The sequence below is a fragment of the Scophthalmus maximus genome, chromosome 16 (assembly GCF_022379125.1).
Source record: "Scophthalmus maximus strain ysfricsl-2021 chromosome 16, ASM2237912v1, whole genome shotgun sequence".
Taxonomy (NCBI): Eukaryota; Metazoa; Chordata; class Actinopteri; order Pleuronectiformes; family Scophthalmidae; genus Scophthalmus; species Scophthalmus maximus.
Window position 1 is genome coordinate 3,343,090 of NC_061530.1, and position 17,461 is coordinate 3,360,550.

Genomic DNA, 17,461 nt, shown 5'->3' on the forward strand with positions numbered 1-17,461 from the left:
GAAATAAATTTAGACCCAAAACCAAATTTCCCCAAAACAACAACAAAAAAATATTCCCACTCAACCCGATCAAAGAAGGCGTTCTCAGCGTCTAATGATCTAACCATTCCAGCAGCTTGGGAAGCGTCAGGAGAGAGCACAACATTTAAAAGTCTTCTAGTGTTGGAAGATAACTGCCATCCTCAAATCCTGTTTGATCTTCAGAAATTATGTCTGGCAGACAAGGTGTCTAAACGGCAGGCCAGAACTTTGGCCTGAAGCTTCACATTTGAATTCAAGAGGTTTATTGAAATTAATGCCAGATTTAACATTGGAAAAGAGAGCCTCATTTCAGTGACTCATTAAACATGTCTAATAATAAAGGGGCAAGTATATGGGAAAACATTTTGTAAATAGTTGGGAATCCATCTGGTCCCACCTAACCCCTGGACCCTAACCTGGCGTTTTGTTATTTTGCATTATTTTAAGGTAGGTGGTTATTTCCTCTAACTGTATAGGTTTGTCCAAGTCTTTCTTGATATTAGAATCTATCTTGGGGATATCTAAGCTATCAAGGAAATTATCCATTGAAGTCTTGTCTGCTTGTGGTTCAGATTTGTAGAGATCAGAGTAAAAGGAAGTGAAGGCGGAGTTTATTTCAGCTGGGTCAGTGGTTAAGGAGTAAGAGGAGTCATAAATTAGAGGTATAAACTTAGATGCTGACTGATGTTTGAGTTGGAATGCCAAGAGACGACTGGCCTTTTTCACCATACTCATTAGTATGTCCCTTTCGTCCGTCTTAAAAGATCTTCTGGTTTGCCGGTGGAGAGAAGGTCATATCCAGATTGTAATTTAACCCTTTTGGCATATAAATCAGGACTGGGGGCGCTGGAATATTCTATATCTACACAAAGAATTGTTTCAATAAGATCCTGCGTTTATTATTCCTGATCAAATGTGTACTAAACGAGATAATCTCTCACCAGAGTGGGCAAGGTTGACAAATTTTTTCTGAGATAAAAATACAGATTTTATCATTAGATAGTAGTCCTGTGTTGAATCTAGTGCTAAACCTAGGATGTGTGGGGCATGATCAGAGATAATGATAGCAGAGTATTCAGTGGATCCTACCCGGCCCAGGCTATCCTAGGATTCATTGCATGCCGGCTTCGGAGGGAAGTAATGGCCCTAATGTAATGGGATAAGATGGTGGGTATCCAAATTTGGAATATTGGAGAAGAGAGAAGTCATAAACTTTGGGCTGTCCCAATTAGGGGTGTAAACACTGACCAGCATGACAGAGGATATAAGGTGCCGCTGACTAACATAGTGCCCGCCAGGGTCAGATATGATTGTTGCGGGGGAGAATTGAATGTGTCTGTTAATTAGAATAGCAGCACCCCTGGATTTGCTGTTGAAAGCTGAATGAAATATTTGCCCAACCCAAGGTATCTGCATTCTACAATGATAATTTATACGCAGATGGGTCTCTTGGAGGAAGGCAATGTCAGTGCCCAGACCCTAGAGGTGTGAAAACACTTTAGATCGCTCTACTGGGCCCCCTAGTCAACGGACATTCCAAAGCTGATCAGTCTTGTCTCACAGACCTAATCCTGAACCTAGATCATCAGTATGACAGTAACCCTAGTCCTGAACTGTATAAGGAGCGCATGAGTCTGCATGCTGAGTTCGACTTGCTCTCCTCTAGGCAAGCGGAACGCATGCTTTTGCAATCTCAAAGTAATTACTATGAGCTTGGCGATAAGGGTGGTCGTTTGCTCGCCCATCAGCTAAAGCGCCAAGCTTCCTCACGTCTCATTACTCAAATTAAGGACCCACTCTGTGCTCTCCTGTCTGCCCCCTCTGATAACAATGCAACATTCAAAACGTTTTATTCGACTCTTTACCAGTCAGACTCCCAAACTGACAACACCACCATGGACCAATTTTTTAATAATCTCGATGTGCCCGCTATTGATCTTGCAATGGGACACAACCTAGATTCACCATTGGTGCTACAGGAAATAGTTGATGCGATAAGTTCAATGCAAAGTAACAGAGCCCCTGGCCCTGCTGGCTATCCCAATTTATTATTTATTAATTTATTATACAGCGAGTCAATCGAATGGGGTACATTACCACCCACCCTGACCCAGGCATCAATCTCTCTCCTACTTAAGAAGGACAAAGACCCTACTTGTTGCGGGTCCTACAGGCCTTTATCTCTTCTCAATGTTGATGTCAAGGTTTAAGCGAAGGCGCTAGCAACTCGTCTCGAGGCAGTTTTGCCCGACATCGTCTCGAAGGAGTAGACAGGATTAAAGGGCGTCATTCTTTTTTAAATATCCGAACATTAATGAACATAATTTATTCGACCCCAACCTCCAAACATCCTGAAGTTGTAATATCACTAGATGCCGAAAAAGCCTTTTACCGAGTAGAATGGCTGTATTTATTTACTGTTCTTAAAAATGTGGTTTTGGTGATCGCTTTAGCTCATGGATTCATCTTTTATATACTGATCCCCAGGCAAGTGTTTGCACTGGGGCCACTAGATCTGATTATTTTCCACTATCACGCGGGACCCGACAGGGCTGCTCCTCAAGTCCGCTTTTATTTGCCCTAGTGATTGAGCCCCTATCCATAGCCCTGCGCTCTTCCCTCCTACTTCAGGGAATCTATCGCGAGGGAATCGAACATCGCGTGTCATTATATGCGGATGACCTCTTACTCTATGTCTCGAATCCTGCCACAGCGATTCCGTTTGTTATCTCTATTCTTAATGAATTTGGCTCTTTTTCCGGGTATAAGCTCAACCTGCAGAAAAGTGAGTGTTTGCCTCTCAACATCCCCCCCTCGGACCTCCAGCAGTTGACTTTGCCATTTAGTAAAAGCCACTCAGGGTTTAAATATTTAGGGGTTAATATCACTCCCTCCATCTCAGGTCTTTTGGCTACAAATTTCACTCCCCTATTTAACCAGACTAAATCTGATTTTCAGAGATGGGGTAATCTCCCTCTGATGCTGACAGGCAGAATTAGTGCTGTGAAGATGACAATTTTACCCCAATTTTTGTACTTATTCCAATCCATTCCAATATTTTTACTGAAATCCTTCTTTCAATCATTGAACAAACTAATGAGTAAATTTGGAGGGGGCCTTGCCCTACCAAACTTTATGTGCTACTACTGGTCAGCTAATATTCAAAAACTATTATTTTGGTTCCACGCAGTTAACACCTCTTGGGGATACATTGAATCAAAGTCTTGTTTGTCAACATCTCTCGCGGCACTGCTGTGTTCCCCTCTTCCAACTGTCCTGTCCAAGTACACCAAAAACCCAATTGTGTTGGCTTCCCTACAGATTTGGTATCAGTTCCGGGGCCATTTCAAATTCTTATCCTCGTCGATACCTGCTCCCATCGTTGGTAACCACCTATTTCCCCCTGCTCTAGATGCGTCGTTTTCTCTTTGGAAGGCAAAAGGCATTAATTGCTTCTTGGATTTATATGAAAATTTAGTTTTTCCAGTTTTACAGTCCTGATTAAAAAATTTGGCTTGCCATGTTCACATTTCTTTCGTTACTTACAAGTACGACACTTCATCTGCACCAAATATCCTCTATTTCCTTCATCACCCCCCACTTTGCCTTGGGAGGAATTACTGAAATTAAGTTCCAATCAGAAAGCTCTTATATCCCGGGTATTTAGCTGTCTCATGTCGCTCAATAACAAACCTGTGCTCAAAGCTAGGGTTGCATAGGAAAAATGATTAAATGTGGACTTCACAGATGACTGGTGGGCTAAGGCTATCGATAGAATGAGCTCAACATCAACTTGTGCTCGCCTAGGGCTCATACAGTTTAAGGTATTTCATAGAACACACTTTTCTAAAGCCAAATTGGCAGAAATATACCCTGACGTAGACGATAGGTGCAGCCGGTGTGGCTTTGTCCCTGCTGACCACAGTCAAATGTTTTTTTTCTCTGTCCAAGACAGAACAATTTTTGGCTTTTTGTTTTCAAAACAGTATCTGATGTCTTGCAGCTAAATCTTCAGCCTTGTCCTTTGACAGCCATTTTTGCAGTCCCCCTGGTGCCTTCTGCCTATTCAAGACCACAAGCAGATGTTATTGCATTCTCATCTCTCGTCGCTCGGAGAAGAATACTCTTTGAGTGGAAGTCTCCCAAGCCTCCCCTGTCCTCTTCCTGGCTGAGGGATGTTATGTTCTTTATCAAACTTGAAAAAATTAAATATTCTCCGAGAGGGTCTATGAAGAAATTTGACTGTAGGTGGCGCACCTTCATCTCTCACTTCAATAAGCTTAAGTCCTTTCCCGATGGTTAAGTAACAACTGTCCGTTTGGTAACCAAGCTACTCCTTTCAAGATTTGTATGAAAGTGTGTACATGTGATGTAACTGGCCGGCATTGTCTATATTAAGATGAAATACTCATGTAGTTTTCTTTCTTGTACTTTTTTTTTTTTTTTACTTATGTAATTTTCATCTGTCCAAGGATTGTTTGGGGTGTGGGGTGGGTGGGGGTTGTTGTAAATGTTTGTATGTTTGCATAACAAAAATTCAATCAAAATCGTTTATGGAAAAAAAAAATATTATTCAAACACAACTGACTAACGGATAAAGTAATATGAGGCAACGGTGCTCAGTCTATAGTCCATTTCAATATTATGGTCGCGTCTTACCTCTAGGAAGTCCAGCAGAAGAGGAAAAAATTAAAATAGAATAAAAATAATAAAAATACTAATACAAAAAGATAAATGCCCGTGAAAAATAAATAAAGTAAAGTGCATCAGTGGTCATATCACTTGCTTAATCCATTCTTCATGAATTATGTATGTGTTCTTGGTAAAATGAGCCCCCCTTTCTTTGGGGAGTGTCAAAAACGTGAGTCACGGCATCGAAGGTGATGCGCAGCCACGCAGGATAGATCATACCAAACCGTACTCATGCGGTTAAATACGGTGAAATCCAAATAGTGAGGATTTCACCTGGTTGAAACTTGTTAGAGGTGTGTTTGGCCACAGTGGTGGTGATGGATTTGATGGTTGAATGATCAGGGCAAGGGCCGCTTTCAGCGAAGCGTTGAGCTCCGTAGTTGTGCTTTTCCTAGATTTTTCAAGGTCAATGATGAGCGTTTCAAACGTGAGAGGAGAAGGCCCGGACGCCATCTTACTAGTTTTTCCTTCTGAGGAGAAATTAGTTTGCTGTATCTGATTTTTCCCACCTGCTCGAGTTGATTTACTCATTTCTGTGCAGATTCAACGCCACATAAAATAAATCTCGCTGTAACACGGAAGACAGACTAAAACCGAGAGACGTAATTAAGGAAAGATTCCCGAAATTATACAGAGGCAAACCCCAAATGTCCGTCCACTACATCATTCAACCAGAAGTCTCACTGCCTTTTTTAGGTGGTAATGCCAGGCAGCAGAAGACCTGTAGAAGTGGATGAGGTGGAAGATCTGTCACAGTTGAAGTAAGTTCAGACACTCTCTGTCACACACACACACACACACACACACACACACACACACACACAGTATCTACAGTATAATTATCTACAGTTTTAACCTGTTTATCTTTGTTCGTAGAAATGTGTGCGACAGCTCTGTGCTTTTGAATCTGAAGAAGAGGTTTTACCGGGATTGTATTTATGTAAGTTTCATCACTGACATAACCCAATTATGTATTTTAAACATATTTCAATTGGGGGAAATACAGTAATGCCAGACTGCAACTTGAATTTCAAGTCTGCTTTTCAGGAATACATTGGTGCCTGAGCCATTTATTGGTATGGTGTTTGTTTAGTCTCAAAATTAGCGCACTTAAGAATATGATGTGATAAAAGCACACAGAATAGTATCCGCAAGTGGAAAGGCATTCTTTCGAGCGAGCATTTCTGTCCCGCATGCACAACTGCAGTTTTGCGAGCATGACAAGCACGAACTTGCCTTTCCCTACACACTTGCATCTGCTTAACACCGCTGGACTGGCGCTTGCTCGTCAAGTCGGATTTTGAGACTTTGAGGCGGGGACGGTAGCTGATGTACACGGGTGAACCCATAGACTGTATATAAAGATGGACGTAGTGTCCATGATGTCACAACGGTTTCTGAAGACTGGTTTTGATGCCCATCTTGGCAATGCCCAACTAATCCAAAAATGGACAAAGGGGTGGAGCGTGGGTGGGCAGACTGGTAGATGGAAAATGCCCACCTACCTCAAAACTACCAAGATAGCCGAGGCTAAGGAGCTAGGCTAACTGTTACTCGTCCTTGAGAGTCGGCTAGCGCTGTGGCACTGGAGCTGCTCCGAGATGGAAATTTTACCAGTCAGATGTCCCAGCCAATGTTACATGTGGTAAGTAAGACTGAAACTATGAATAATGAAATTGAAAACATTTATTTATCTGTTAGTAAGTTTTTTTTAAAATAATTGTGGTAGTTTGCACCACTATATTTTCATTCATCGTCTACCGCTTTATCCATTTAAGGGTCGCGGGGGGTCGCTGGAGCCAATCCCAGCTAACATTGGGCGAGAGGCGGGGTACACCCTGGACAGGTCACCAGCCTATCACAGGGCCACATACAGAGACGGTCAACCATTCACTCTCCCTGTGGGAGGAAGCCGGAGAAGGTGAAGGTGCTAACCACTACACCACCGTGCAGCCCACCACTATATTTTAATTCCAATAATTTAACCCTGATAAATGTTAATCTAATAGAAGTTATATGTGATGGTTAGTGTTATTGTCATGCAGTAAATGTTTTATTGACACTGGCTCGTAGTTGAATATGACTGTAAGAACGGCACCTCAAATTTTGTTATATGTTTATTTCTTTCAGTACGTTGGCTCTTGCTGAGGTCACGTCTATTGCTTCCACTTGCTACACAAAACATTAACTGTAGGTAACAGTCTTGGTTGTTCTACTCTACAAAGCGCCTGTTGTAGCCGGCAAAACCCGAAATGAGCGCAGTTTGGACACATGTCAGGGGCGCTGATACAGCGCCTGGAGGATCTTTGGGCACCAAGACCCCACAGTGGGGTATTACCTTACCGCAAGTTAATGTTTGGACAAGACAACATCAAAACAGCAATCATACCTGTGGACTCCCCATCTGAGCAATGCCCGATAGATCAGAGGGCTTCAGTTTTCCAAGTGGTGAGAGAAATGGGAATGCATGGTGACATGGGAGATTAAGTCAGTGAAGGAATAAGCACAAGCACGAGGGGGAGCCCATCCTGCCTCACACTCCCGAGCACTACTGGCATCTTCCGCAAATTAAGGGGCATTGCAAAAGGCTTTATCGTGTGATCGGGAGCGCGGAAAAGAGGCTACAGTTCGGCTGAGCTGGTCTAACTGCTGCTGTTGACACTCCAAGAGTTATATTAATTCACTTAAATCCAGCTGCTGTGGATTACAGCAAGGAGATGGGCGCAAACTACCCTGAACTCCATACTGGAGACCACAAGCTGATAGAAGGGAACGACTATGGCTCCTAGAACCTCCTGGAAGCCCCTCCCTCTCCCGCCTAATACCTCCCTGAATACATCCAACAGAGTAGCAGTAGGCTGGTGACAGAAAAGTTACTTGAGCTCTCGGCTAAACTGATCCCGAAGGAGGACTCCTGCATTGGGACATCATGGCATAAGTACAGTGTGCTAACTCATCAGGTCACCCAACTCCAGATGTACCTGGAGGCTGCCAGAACTGGTCAAACACCAGCACAGACTGCCGGAGTGCCAAAATATGAGCCTAAGCTGCAAAAACTCGATGACTGATGATATTGAGCATTTCATCACCACTTTTGAAAGACTGGCAGACGTTTAAAACTAGCCACAGCAAGAGTGGGTGGTTTGTCTGATACCACTGTTGACAGGAAAGGCAAGAAATGCTTTTGTGGCAATGAACCCAGTAGAGACAAAGAATGTTGTACTTGTTAAAGACTGCTGTGCTGAAGAAGTATGAAATCAACATAGAAATATACCGTCAGCAATTTTGGTTCTATGAGACTCCAGCTGAGGAGTCCGCCCAAGAACTGTATACCCTTCTCAAAGTGTAATTCTGCAAATGGGTCCAGTATGACACCTGTACCAAGGAAGCATTGATTGAGAAGATGGTCCTTGAGCAGTATTTAAAGGTGCTGTATCCAGAAATGAAGGCTTGGGTCAAAGAGCTTGACCCAACCACGTAACGTATGTAACTGCTCACAGGAGACCAGGAGCCTACCGCTATGCAGGAAAACTCAGACAAGAAGGAGGTAAGTCTGAGGGGGTTGGGGAAAGGTGGTGGTTCAGAGAGGTATACACAAGGTCAGAGCAGCTGTAGGAAACCTGTACTGGTAAAACCATCTTACCCCAGGGCTCGTCAGGTTACAAAGCTGAGATAGTATGTCACAACTGTGTTGAGGCAGGCCATAGCCGTCCTTTTTGCACAGTAAGAAAGCCCAAAGCAACAAACCTGTGTTGTTCCTCAAGACTTGAATTTGCACATCCTGCAAAGTCATCTTAGTCACCGACAGCTACTGTCTTGGTTAATGGCAGACCCCTTTCTGCATTATTAGAGACAGGTTGTTCGCACTCTCTTGTTCAGGCCAAGTTTGCACAGAGGGAGCTTTGTAGTGCAGATGAGCCAGTTGTCTGTGTGCATGGTCATAGTTCAGACGTGCCTACAACTGAGGTCTATGTAGGAGTACACAACCAACCTTACCTTATGAAAGTAGCAGTGGCTCCAGAGTTGCCATATCCGGTGCTGTTAGGGACAGACTTTCCCATTCTTTTGGATCTAATTCAGGACAGCAGGAACAGCTGTGTGGGGTTATCACCAGGTCTAATGCAAGGGAAATCCCATCTCTACAAGTATTAGAGAAACCCATGATTGTTCAGTCAGACCCAGTAGTGTTGCAGTCAGTTAACCCTGACCCAGTAACAGTGATGCCTGTGTCTACCCCACTATATGTAGTGAGTCCAGCTTTAGAGGCAGGTCCTGCAGAATGACGAGTAACTAATAAGCAAAGGCATAAGTCCACTCATCAGGTTCCAGCTACAACTGCAGACACGTTGCAGCTCATGCCATTTTTTGAGGAGCAGATAGATGCAGTGTCCGGAAGAAAGGTTGGAGTTACGCAGGGGACAAGTCAGGGAGTGGTTACAACAGTCAGCTGAGTAGCCAGAGCAGGAAGTGGCTAGTCCTAGCACACTGTCTGAGGTTTTTGTGTTTGAAAATGGTCTGTTGTACAGGCAGTCTGACTATGGGAAACAGCTTGTCCTTCCTGAGGTATCCATGGCTGAGGTGCTTAGGGTAGGTCATACTGTTCCATGGGCGGGTCATTTGGGTTTCATAAAGACTTTCATACAGCTAAGTTAAAGGTTTAGCTGGCCAGGAATGTATAGCCAGGTTCAGAACTACTGCAAAATGTGCCCCAAGTGTCAGCTCACTGCAGGGAAGCATACAGCTCCTGCACCCCTCATTCCACTCCCTGTCATTCCCACTCCCTATGAGCTTATTGGAGTAGATATTGTTGGCCCTGTAGAAAGTCAGGAGGGCAACAAGTTAATTTTGGTAATTTGTGACTATACCACCAGGTATCCAAAGGCACACCCATTAAAGAAAGTTAGAGACAAACAAGTACCCACAGCTATGCTTAGGTTTTTCAGCCAGGTTGGCATTCCGAAAGAGGTCCTTAATGATCAGGGTCCACATTTCATGAGCCGCACACTTTCTCAAGTATATCAACTCTTAGGCATCAGAAGACTGAGAACCACCCCTTACCACCCACAGACTAGGGGTTTGGTTGAACTTTTTGACAAAACTTTGATTGGTATGCTGAAGAAGTTTGTGTCTGACGCAGGAAAAGACTGGGACAAGTGGCTTCCATTTTTTGCTGTTTGCATACCGTGAAGTTCCCCAGAGCTCAACTAGATTTTCACCATTTTAGCTTATCTATGCCCATCAGGTCAGAGGTCCTCTAGATGTGCTGCGGGAGATGTGGGAGGAGTCTGATTCACCAGAGACTATGAACGTTATCTCTTTTATCCTGAAGATGCGGGAGCAATGCATGAAAACCACATCTATGGCTCGTGAGAATCTACTGAATTCCCAGTCCAAACAGAAAGAGTTGTATGACCGGTCAGCCAGGAAGCGGTGCTTTGCGCCAGGTGATAAAGTTTTGCTGCTGCTGCCAACATCAGAGAACAAATTGCTGGCAAAGTGGCAAGGCCCTTACCAGGTCAAGAAAAAGATGGGTGAGGTTGACTTACCAAATCTGCATGCCAGAGCAGAGGCAACCACTTCAAACAATTTATATCAATATGCTGAAGAAAGGGAACTGCCAGTTGGTTCCATACATATCTGCACCCCATTCTCTCTTTGTTCAAACTGTCAAGGAAAAGGAGGACTGAGTAGAACAGTATCTACCAACTGAAGAGGAGGAAAAACAGCTAGACTTAACTCACCTCACAGGTCCCGTGGGACTCTAATTAAGGTTGTAGATTGTATATTTCTGTGTCTGGATAGAACTAGTAATGTGTTAGTGTGCACAGAAATGTTGTTATATGTGAATGTAATATATGTATGTTTATAGATTTGAATTAACTATGGTTTGTCAAGGGGATTCCAGTATAAAGCCAGTGGTGGAGGCTGCCTAATGGCAGTGCAGTGTGGGTTCTGAACCAGAGCCCTATAGTCCGGGGCCTGGTGATGTTCATTCATCTTAAGTTTGTTTGACATGAAATACTTATTATAGTTTGAAGTTAGCATATAATTATTCCTCTTTTATTTTATTTTTTTATTTTCTTGCAACTGCCATAAACCAAAACGCTAGGTGGAGAATTTTTGAGTCCAGGTCTCCTTCTTCCATCATGGGGCCGAAATCCTACAGGACCCATAATGTCAATACCTAGCATCACATTTTGTCCGGGTCCGTGGTGTGTTTTTGACCAAGCAGGCAGAGACGGATTGATGGAAAAAGGAGGAACAGGTTAATTAATATTGGGCAGAATATTGGGCAGAGGCAGGCAGGAGAATGAGGGCTGCTGCGCAGATATGCTGAAAGATACTTGGACAGGGAGACGGACGTGGTATGGAGTGAGGCAGCACAGGAGGAAAGCAATCTGATGGTTGCTGGTCTGTGGCATGAGTTTGTGTCGTCAAAATCCAATCCTGGATCTTTTGGTGCAAGAGAGATAATGTGAGATTAGTTCTGGTTTTCACAAAACACAGGAGAAAGCTAAACGTGAAGTTTAGTGGCCGAAGTGTTTAATGTAACTGGTATAATAATCTTGTGATTTTTCTCAGCGAGGTCCACGTCTTTATGCAGTCCGTGTCTGATTCCGATGAGGGCCACCTATGGCTGCCTCCACAGATGAAGGCGACAAACTACGGGGACAAACTACACACACAAGCACCCACACACACACACAGACACATACATAACCACAAGACAGACACAGAAAACACAGATACAGGAAAGGGGAGGAGGTACTGGGATCCCCAGCGTCACAGCCTAGCTGTGACACATTTTGGCCTATGACAGTGGGTTGTTGCATCTTTCCAGCGGGTTTCTGATTATCGGCTTTCAGACTTTGAAAAACAGCACAATGTTTAATGAAGGTTTTCACATCTGTCCACATTCCAGGACAGTATGCCACTTCATAAAGCCTCATAGGCTTTGAAGATGCCAGTATGTCTGCTTAAGGGGGTAGATGGTAGATCTGGAGAATCTCTTGAACTACTGGTAATGTAGAGCTTATAGTGGAACATTGTTTTCTCTTTTTTGTGATATACCTTGTCTTCGAAAGTCCTGTTCCACTTCTTTGTTTCCTTCAACTAGCTGCTTCATGATTTTCCAGTCCAGCCCTCTTCACCCTATTCACTCACGACTGCACACCCATCCACTCCTCTAACACTATAGTGAAGTTCGCAGACAACACCACTATAGTGGGACTGATCTCGGAGAATGAGGAGACTCATTACAGGGAGGAGGTCAAACATCTGGTGGAGTGGTGCACTGAAAATAACCTGGTCTTAAACACACACAAAAACAGAAATTGTTGTGGACTTCAGGAGAACCAGGAAGATCACACATCCCCCTCCTCACGTCAATGGTGACGAGGTGGAGAGTGTGAACAACATTAAATTCCTGGGGACCCACATCACAAAGGATCTCACATGGTCACCTAACACCTCCCACCTGGTGAAAAAGCCCAACATAGGTTTTTCTTCCTGAGAAAACTCCAATGCCAAGCTCCCCTCTCAGCTCCTGGTAAACTTCTACAGGACCACCATAGAGAGTGTTCTCTGCCACTGCGCCAGTGTGGTACACCAGCTGCACTGCAGAGAACCACACAGATTTGGACTGGGTGGTGAGAACTGCCCAGAGGATTGTGGGAACCAAGCTCCCAAACCTTAACTCTATTCATGCTAGCCATCTGCAGAAGAAGGCTAGCAGCATAGACCCAACCCACCCAGGCCACAGACTGTTTGCCCTCCTGCCATCAGGCAATAGATACAGAACTATCAGGACACAGACCACAAGACTGAGCAACAGCTTCTACTCCAAAACTGTGTCCACAATGCATTCTTGAGACCGAAAGGCATGGCATTAAACTGATGCAATCCAGAGTGAGTGACAAAGGAAGTTTTTGCTTTGCTATCAGGATCCATGGGTACTTACCAATATCCATTATTTAAATCGATAGTAGAGAAAAGGGAAGCACCAAAAAGTGAATCAAGAATTTTGTTGATGTTCGGGAGAGGATATGAATCTGTTTCAATGACAGCATTTGCTTTCTGAAAATCTACACAAAATCTGTTACCTTAACCTTTACAATACAACGGTTTTATTTGTAAACTAATAAAAGCTTACAAACGACAGTGTCCAAAACTCGACAGGCAAAAGGGGAATCCAAAACAACAGGCAATGTTCAGAATCCAAGGGAAACCGGAACTCGGGAAAGCAGGACACAGGAGAAAAACGCTCAAAGGCTGCACGCAATGAAAACAGACGATCTTGCACTGGGGTAAGGGGAAGACAGAGCTTAAATACCTAAGACAGGAGAGACAATGAGACACAGGTCCAACGCATTAAGGCGGGGACAGGTAATCACACAGATGGGAAATATCAGAGAAGAAGTACAACAAGATAAAACAGGAAATGAGAAAAACTAACAGAAAACATGAAACAAAGTAAAAACAGAAACTTGACACAGGGACGAGACATGACACAAAGAAGGTTCATCAAATAAAGTATATTCAACTAGATAACAATACAATCAAACAGGTGAATAAATTTAAGATTTCCCAACAACAATAATACTAATTTGTATACACGATGACCTGTGTCCCTCCTGGGTCATATTCATACGGATTTAATCGTTTACATTTGTGCATGGCGTGTTTCGTTAAATATCGCTGACGCAATGAATTGTGGGCTGTCTATTTCTCCTTTCCTTTCGCATAGGAAAGTCCAGTGTACCCTATGCTAAAGGAGATAGGAAAGGAAGAATTGAAGCACCTTTCCTATGGATTTAGAGAATCCGAACAGCACTTATCATGGCTCCTGACGAAATACTTCCGGGTCACTTCAAGATTTAGGAAACATTCTGAGCAAATTTGCCAATTCGACCGCACCTTAAATGTCTGTTTTCTTAACTTTTACTCTATATTTGTTTTCAAAGCTAGATTTAACTGCTAATTTCTCCTTTGGTACTCCCTGTCAGTATGTTCTCCTCCATGTTTCCTTTGTTTAGACTTTCCCTCTTTTTTTCAGTTTACAGGTGTGCCTGATTTATAATCTCCCATTCCCCTCCTTCCTACTTTCATTTCCTGTCCAAGCAGAAAGTTACTTCCCATGAATTGCTTCCTTTCTGTTACAGACAATATCTGCATAATGTACCATTGGTTGTATCAATTGTGAAATAATTATTTCCCTAACCCTAACCCTTGTAAAGTGAATCAGTTGATAGAACGGTACAGTGAACCCAGGCTGCACTTTATTTTCTTAATCCCCGAATCACTACGAGGCTTAAACAAGAGATGGCAATCAAGCCAGAGACCCAGGTATTTGATTTCCTCTAATGTTTTGAGTGATGTCCCAAAAAGGAATTTATCAGCCAATTGTTGGTTAGATCCAGAGGATCAGATCTATTATGAAAATAGATTTACTAATTAAAATCTAGATACCCGATGCCCAGACAAGATGGCAGCACCATTCATTTCTACGAAAGTTGCTCACCCACCGCATGTGCCAAAAAAGTTTTCTGACTTCCGCGTTACTTCCTGGACGTGGGCCGAATGATTCTGCGCAGTAGCGTCTCTCCCATCGTGCCTCTGGGTTATGAGGACGAGCGAACCGCGTTCTGGATCTCGCTCTGCAAGTCCAGGGATGCTATGCTACATCCTATGCTAGCGGACTTCACGGATGTTTACTCAGACTTCAACGGGACTAACCACGGATGTGTGCAGACGGCACGTGAGAAGTAAGTTTATATTAAATCGCTAAAATTGTTGATTTCATTGTTAATACGTGTTCAATATTAACCACTGAAAACGAGTCTCTGGATTCTCCACAACAAACCACAACCAGTCAAGAAGAGTTCATTCTGTCTCTGTCATTTTTATTGAGATACTGATGCTGTGTGTGTGTGTGTGTGTGTGTGTGTGTGTGTGTGTGTGTGTGTGTGTGTGTGAGATAGATAACTACAATGTGCTGGATGAAGTTATTATTGGGTCTTTATAAATAAGTTCTTTACCTGTTTATATTGAACAGTATATTTGTATGACATGTCTTCAGGGTATTGTTAATGCTGATATGTGTCATGGTTCTCCACAGCTGTCTGCTACAGTCATGGCTGAGCTGAGTTCATCATGCAAGCAAGACTTCTCTACAGTGCAACACCGTCTCCTCCAACAGTCACATGACCTGTCAGGACTTTATTTATTCATGTTGAATCATATCAGATGCAATGTGTTGATTTAAACCAATGATACACTGATATTTTGTCTTTGATTATTTGAGAAGTCTTTTAGGAGCCTCACCACTTTGATCCTCCTCAGCTTTTTGATTTCACTCCATCGGACTGTCAAACTCTCTAAGGGTGAATGAGCTAATACCCGAGCTGCCTGGGAAGCTCAGCCTATTGTTGTTAGCTTAGCCTGTTAGCTCAGAGCAACACGTCAACACCGCAACCTGCTCCTCGTTTATCTTCTGCTCCCGTCTTTAAAACATCTCGACGCAGCGACGAGCGGATCACAACCATCCGACCCATGTATTTTAACTCCGTTCCTCCTGACATCAGTCTTAAGTACTAGATTAACTCCACTCACTCGTACTACGTTCACTGTAACCGAGCAGGAAACCTCGTTCCGGGGACGCGACCGCGCGTACCCAGCTTGCAGCACGGCCGCATTGGATTTTTCGCTGCGGTACCACGGACTGGCCAGCATGTCTTTTTTGCTTCAAGGCTGAGCGAAGTCCCTGGGGCTTGAGTGGCACCCAGCACCACCTTCCAATCCAGGAGCAGCATCAAGCTCACCTGCAGTATTTATAGTGTGTTAAACTGTCACTCGGGGCGTGGCTGTGACTCCACATGACCAGCCCGCCAACGTGCCTCCAGTTGTGTGTTGATGTATGGACCCCATACTAGTTGTGTGTTTTGATGTATGGATTGACCATACTAGTTGTGTGCTTTTGCACTTGAGGTACTCGTGTGCACTACCTGGTAGACTGGGTTGTTCTTAGATTTAATTACTGATATAACTACTCTCACACTTGGTTCGCTAGGTTCAGGGGTGCTGTTTCACTTGTATTTGTGTTTGGTTGCAAAGTTGTTCAAGTTAGACACTAAGGTTTTTTTTATATTTTGTTTATGAACTTTTGTGAATTAGCTCTTGTTGTAAACAGTCATACTTCAGTAATATTTTTTTCTTTGTTTTAAACAGCACTCATGTGCCTGTTTTTCCTTTGTTGTTTGTGCACCCAGCTTTGTTTAATCAATTTGAACCCCCATTAATAAATAACTACTTTATACCAAAAACACCTGGTTTTATGTTGCTTCCCTTTCCCCTCACAAGCTGGGTCGTAACATGCCCTAATAGTCTAAGAAAGAAAAAGTAATGGACAATAATAACTAAGCCTATAAGCCAGTGTCATTAAAACATTTACTTTATGCCAAGAGCAATAACCATCACATACTGTATAACTATTATTTGGTTAACATTCATTAGGGTTGACTTAATTAAAACAGGGGTGCAAACTATAAACTTGGATGTATGTTTAAAATAGTGTAGTATAATTTCAGTAACAGATAAATAATTATTTCAAATTTTGTTGTAGTTTCAGTGTTACTTACCACATGTAACGTTGGCTGGGACCTCACTTTGAGATTGCTTTTGGCAATGAAAAGTGCTTTATAAATGAAATTTATTATTATTTTTATTATTATTACCAACCCAGGGCAGCATTAGGACCATAGCGCTAGCTTGCCCGCATCAAAAGTAGCAGTTAGCCTAGCTTCCTAACCTAGCTCCTTAGCCTCAGCTATCTGGGTCGCTTAAAGGTAAGTGGGCGTGTTTCAGTGACCAGTCTGCATTTGGCCCACCCACGCTCTACCCCTTTGTCCATTTTTGGATTAGTCAGGTAAAGGAGAAGTCAGACACTGCCAAGATGGAGACTGCAGAGCCGCTGCTGAACCACCCACTTTGGGTTCCAAAACCGGTCTTCAGAAACCTATGGGCGACGTCACGAACGCTACCTCTATCTTAATATACAGTCTATGGGTTGAAAACTGGGTAGTTTAACTACTGGACCAACCACACGTTGGGTTAATCTAACACATCAAGATGGGTTGCTCGTTTAACCCAGCAAGATGTGTTAAAAAAAAATCAATACAGATTTTGGTTCATATTACCTTAAATTTTGGGTTTATTGTACCTTAAACTGAATATAGGTTGTTAAAATTTTCTTTCAGACACATTTATTGATTCTATCGCATATTATTCACACACGGCACAGTTGTCAGGAGCTATTTAGGGTTCAGTGTCTTAATCGATCCACTGACCTTCTGGTTAGTGGACATCCCGCCCTTTCGCCTGAGCCGCATCCACCCATTTTAGACTACACTGAATACTACACAATAGTGAATAGTAAGGTTACTTAGATGTAAGGGTATATTTGATGTGAACAGGTAGGTGGTAAAACCTGCTAGCCTCTGGGCCTGCTGGACCTCCTGCTTGGTTAGCTGCGGGGTCATCAGCTGGGAACCACCATTCATGGATGCGTTGTTTACTAGTGGAAATCATACATGATTTAAACAATGCACCTTTAAACAATGTTGGAATTGTGCATTAAAAAATGTCCCCAAATGTTGCAGTTGGTGGTTCCCTCTTTAGTCACAGAAGACCTCAGCATTGACACTGTGGCTGTACAGATAAATGAATTTAGGGTTAGGGTGGACATCTCTAT

General features: G+C 43.2%; 1 protein-coding gene across 1 annotated transcript in view; it reads left to right on the forward strand.

The window, feature by feature from the left end:
• myo15b (myosin XVB) overlaps window positions 1-17,461 on the forward strand; it is a 105,791-nt gene that overhangs the window by 3,258 nt on the left and 85,072 nt on the right. Inside the window, exons 3-4 of the mRNA XM_047327801.1 lie at window positions 5,410-5,474; window positions 5,590-5,653. Coding sequence (XP_047183757.1) covers window positions 5,410-5,474; window positions 5,590-5,653 — 129 coding nt within the window. The remainder of the gene's footprint in view (window positions 1-5,409; window positions 5,475-5,589; window positions 5,654-17,461) is intronic.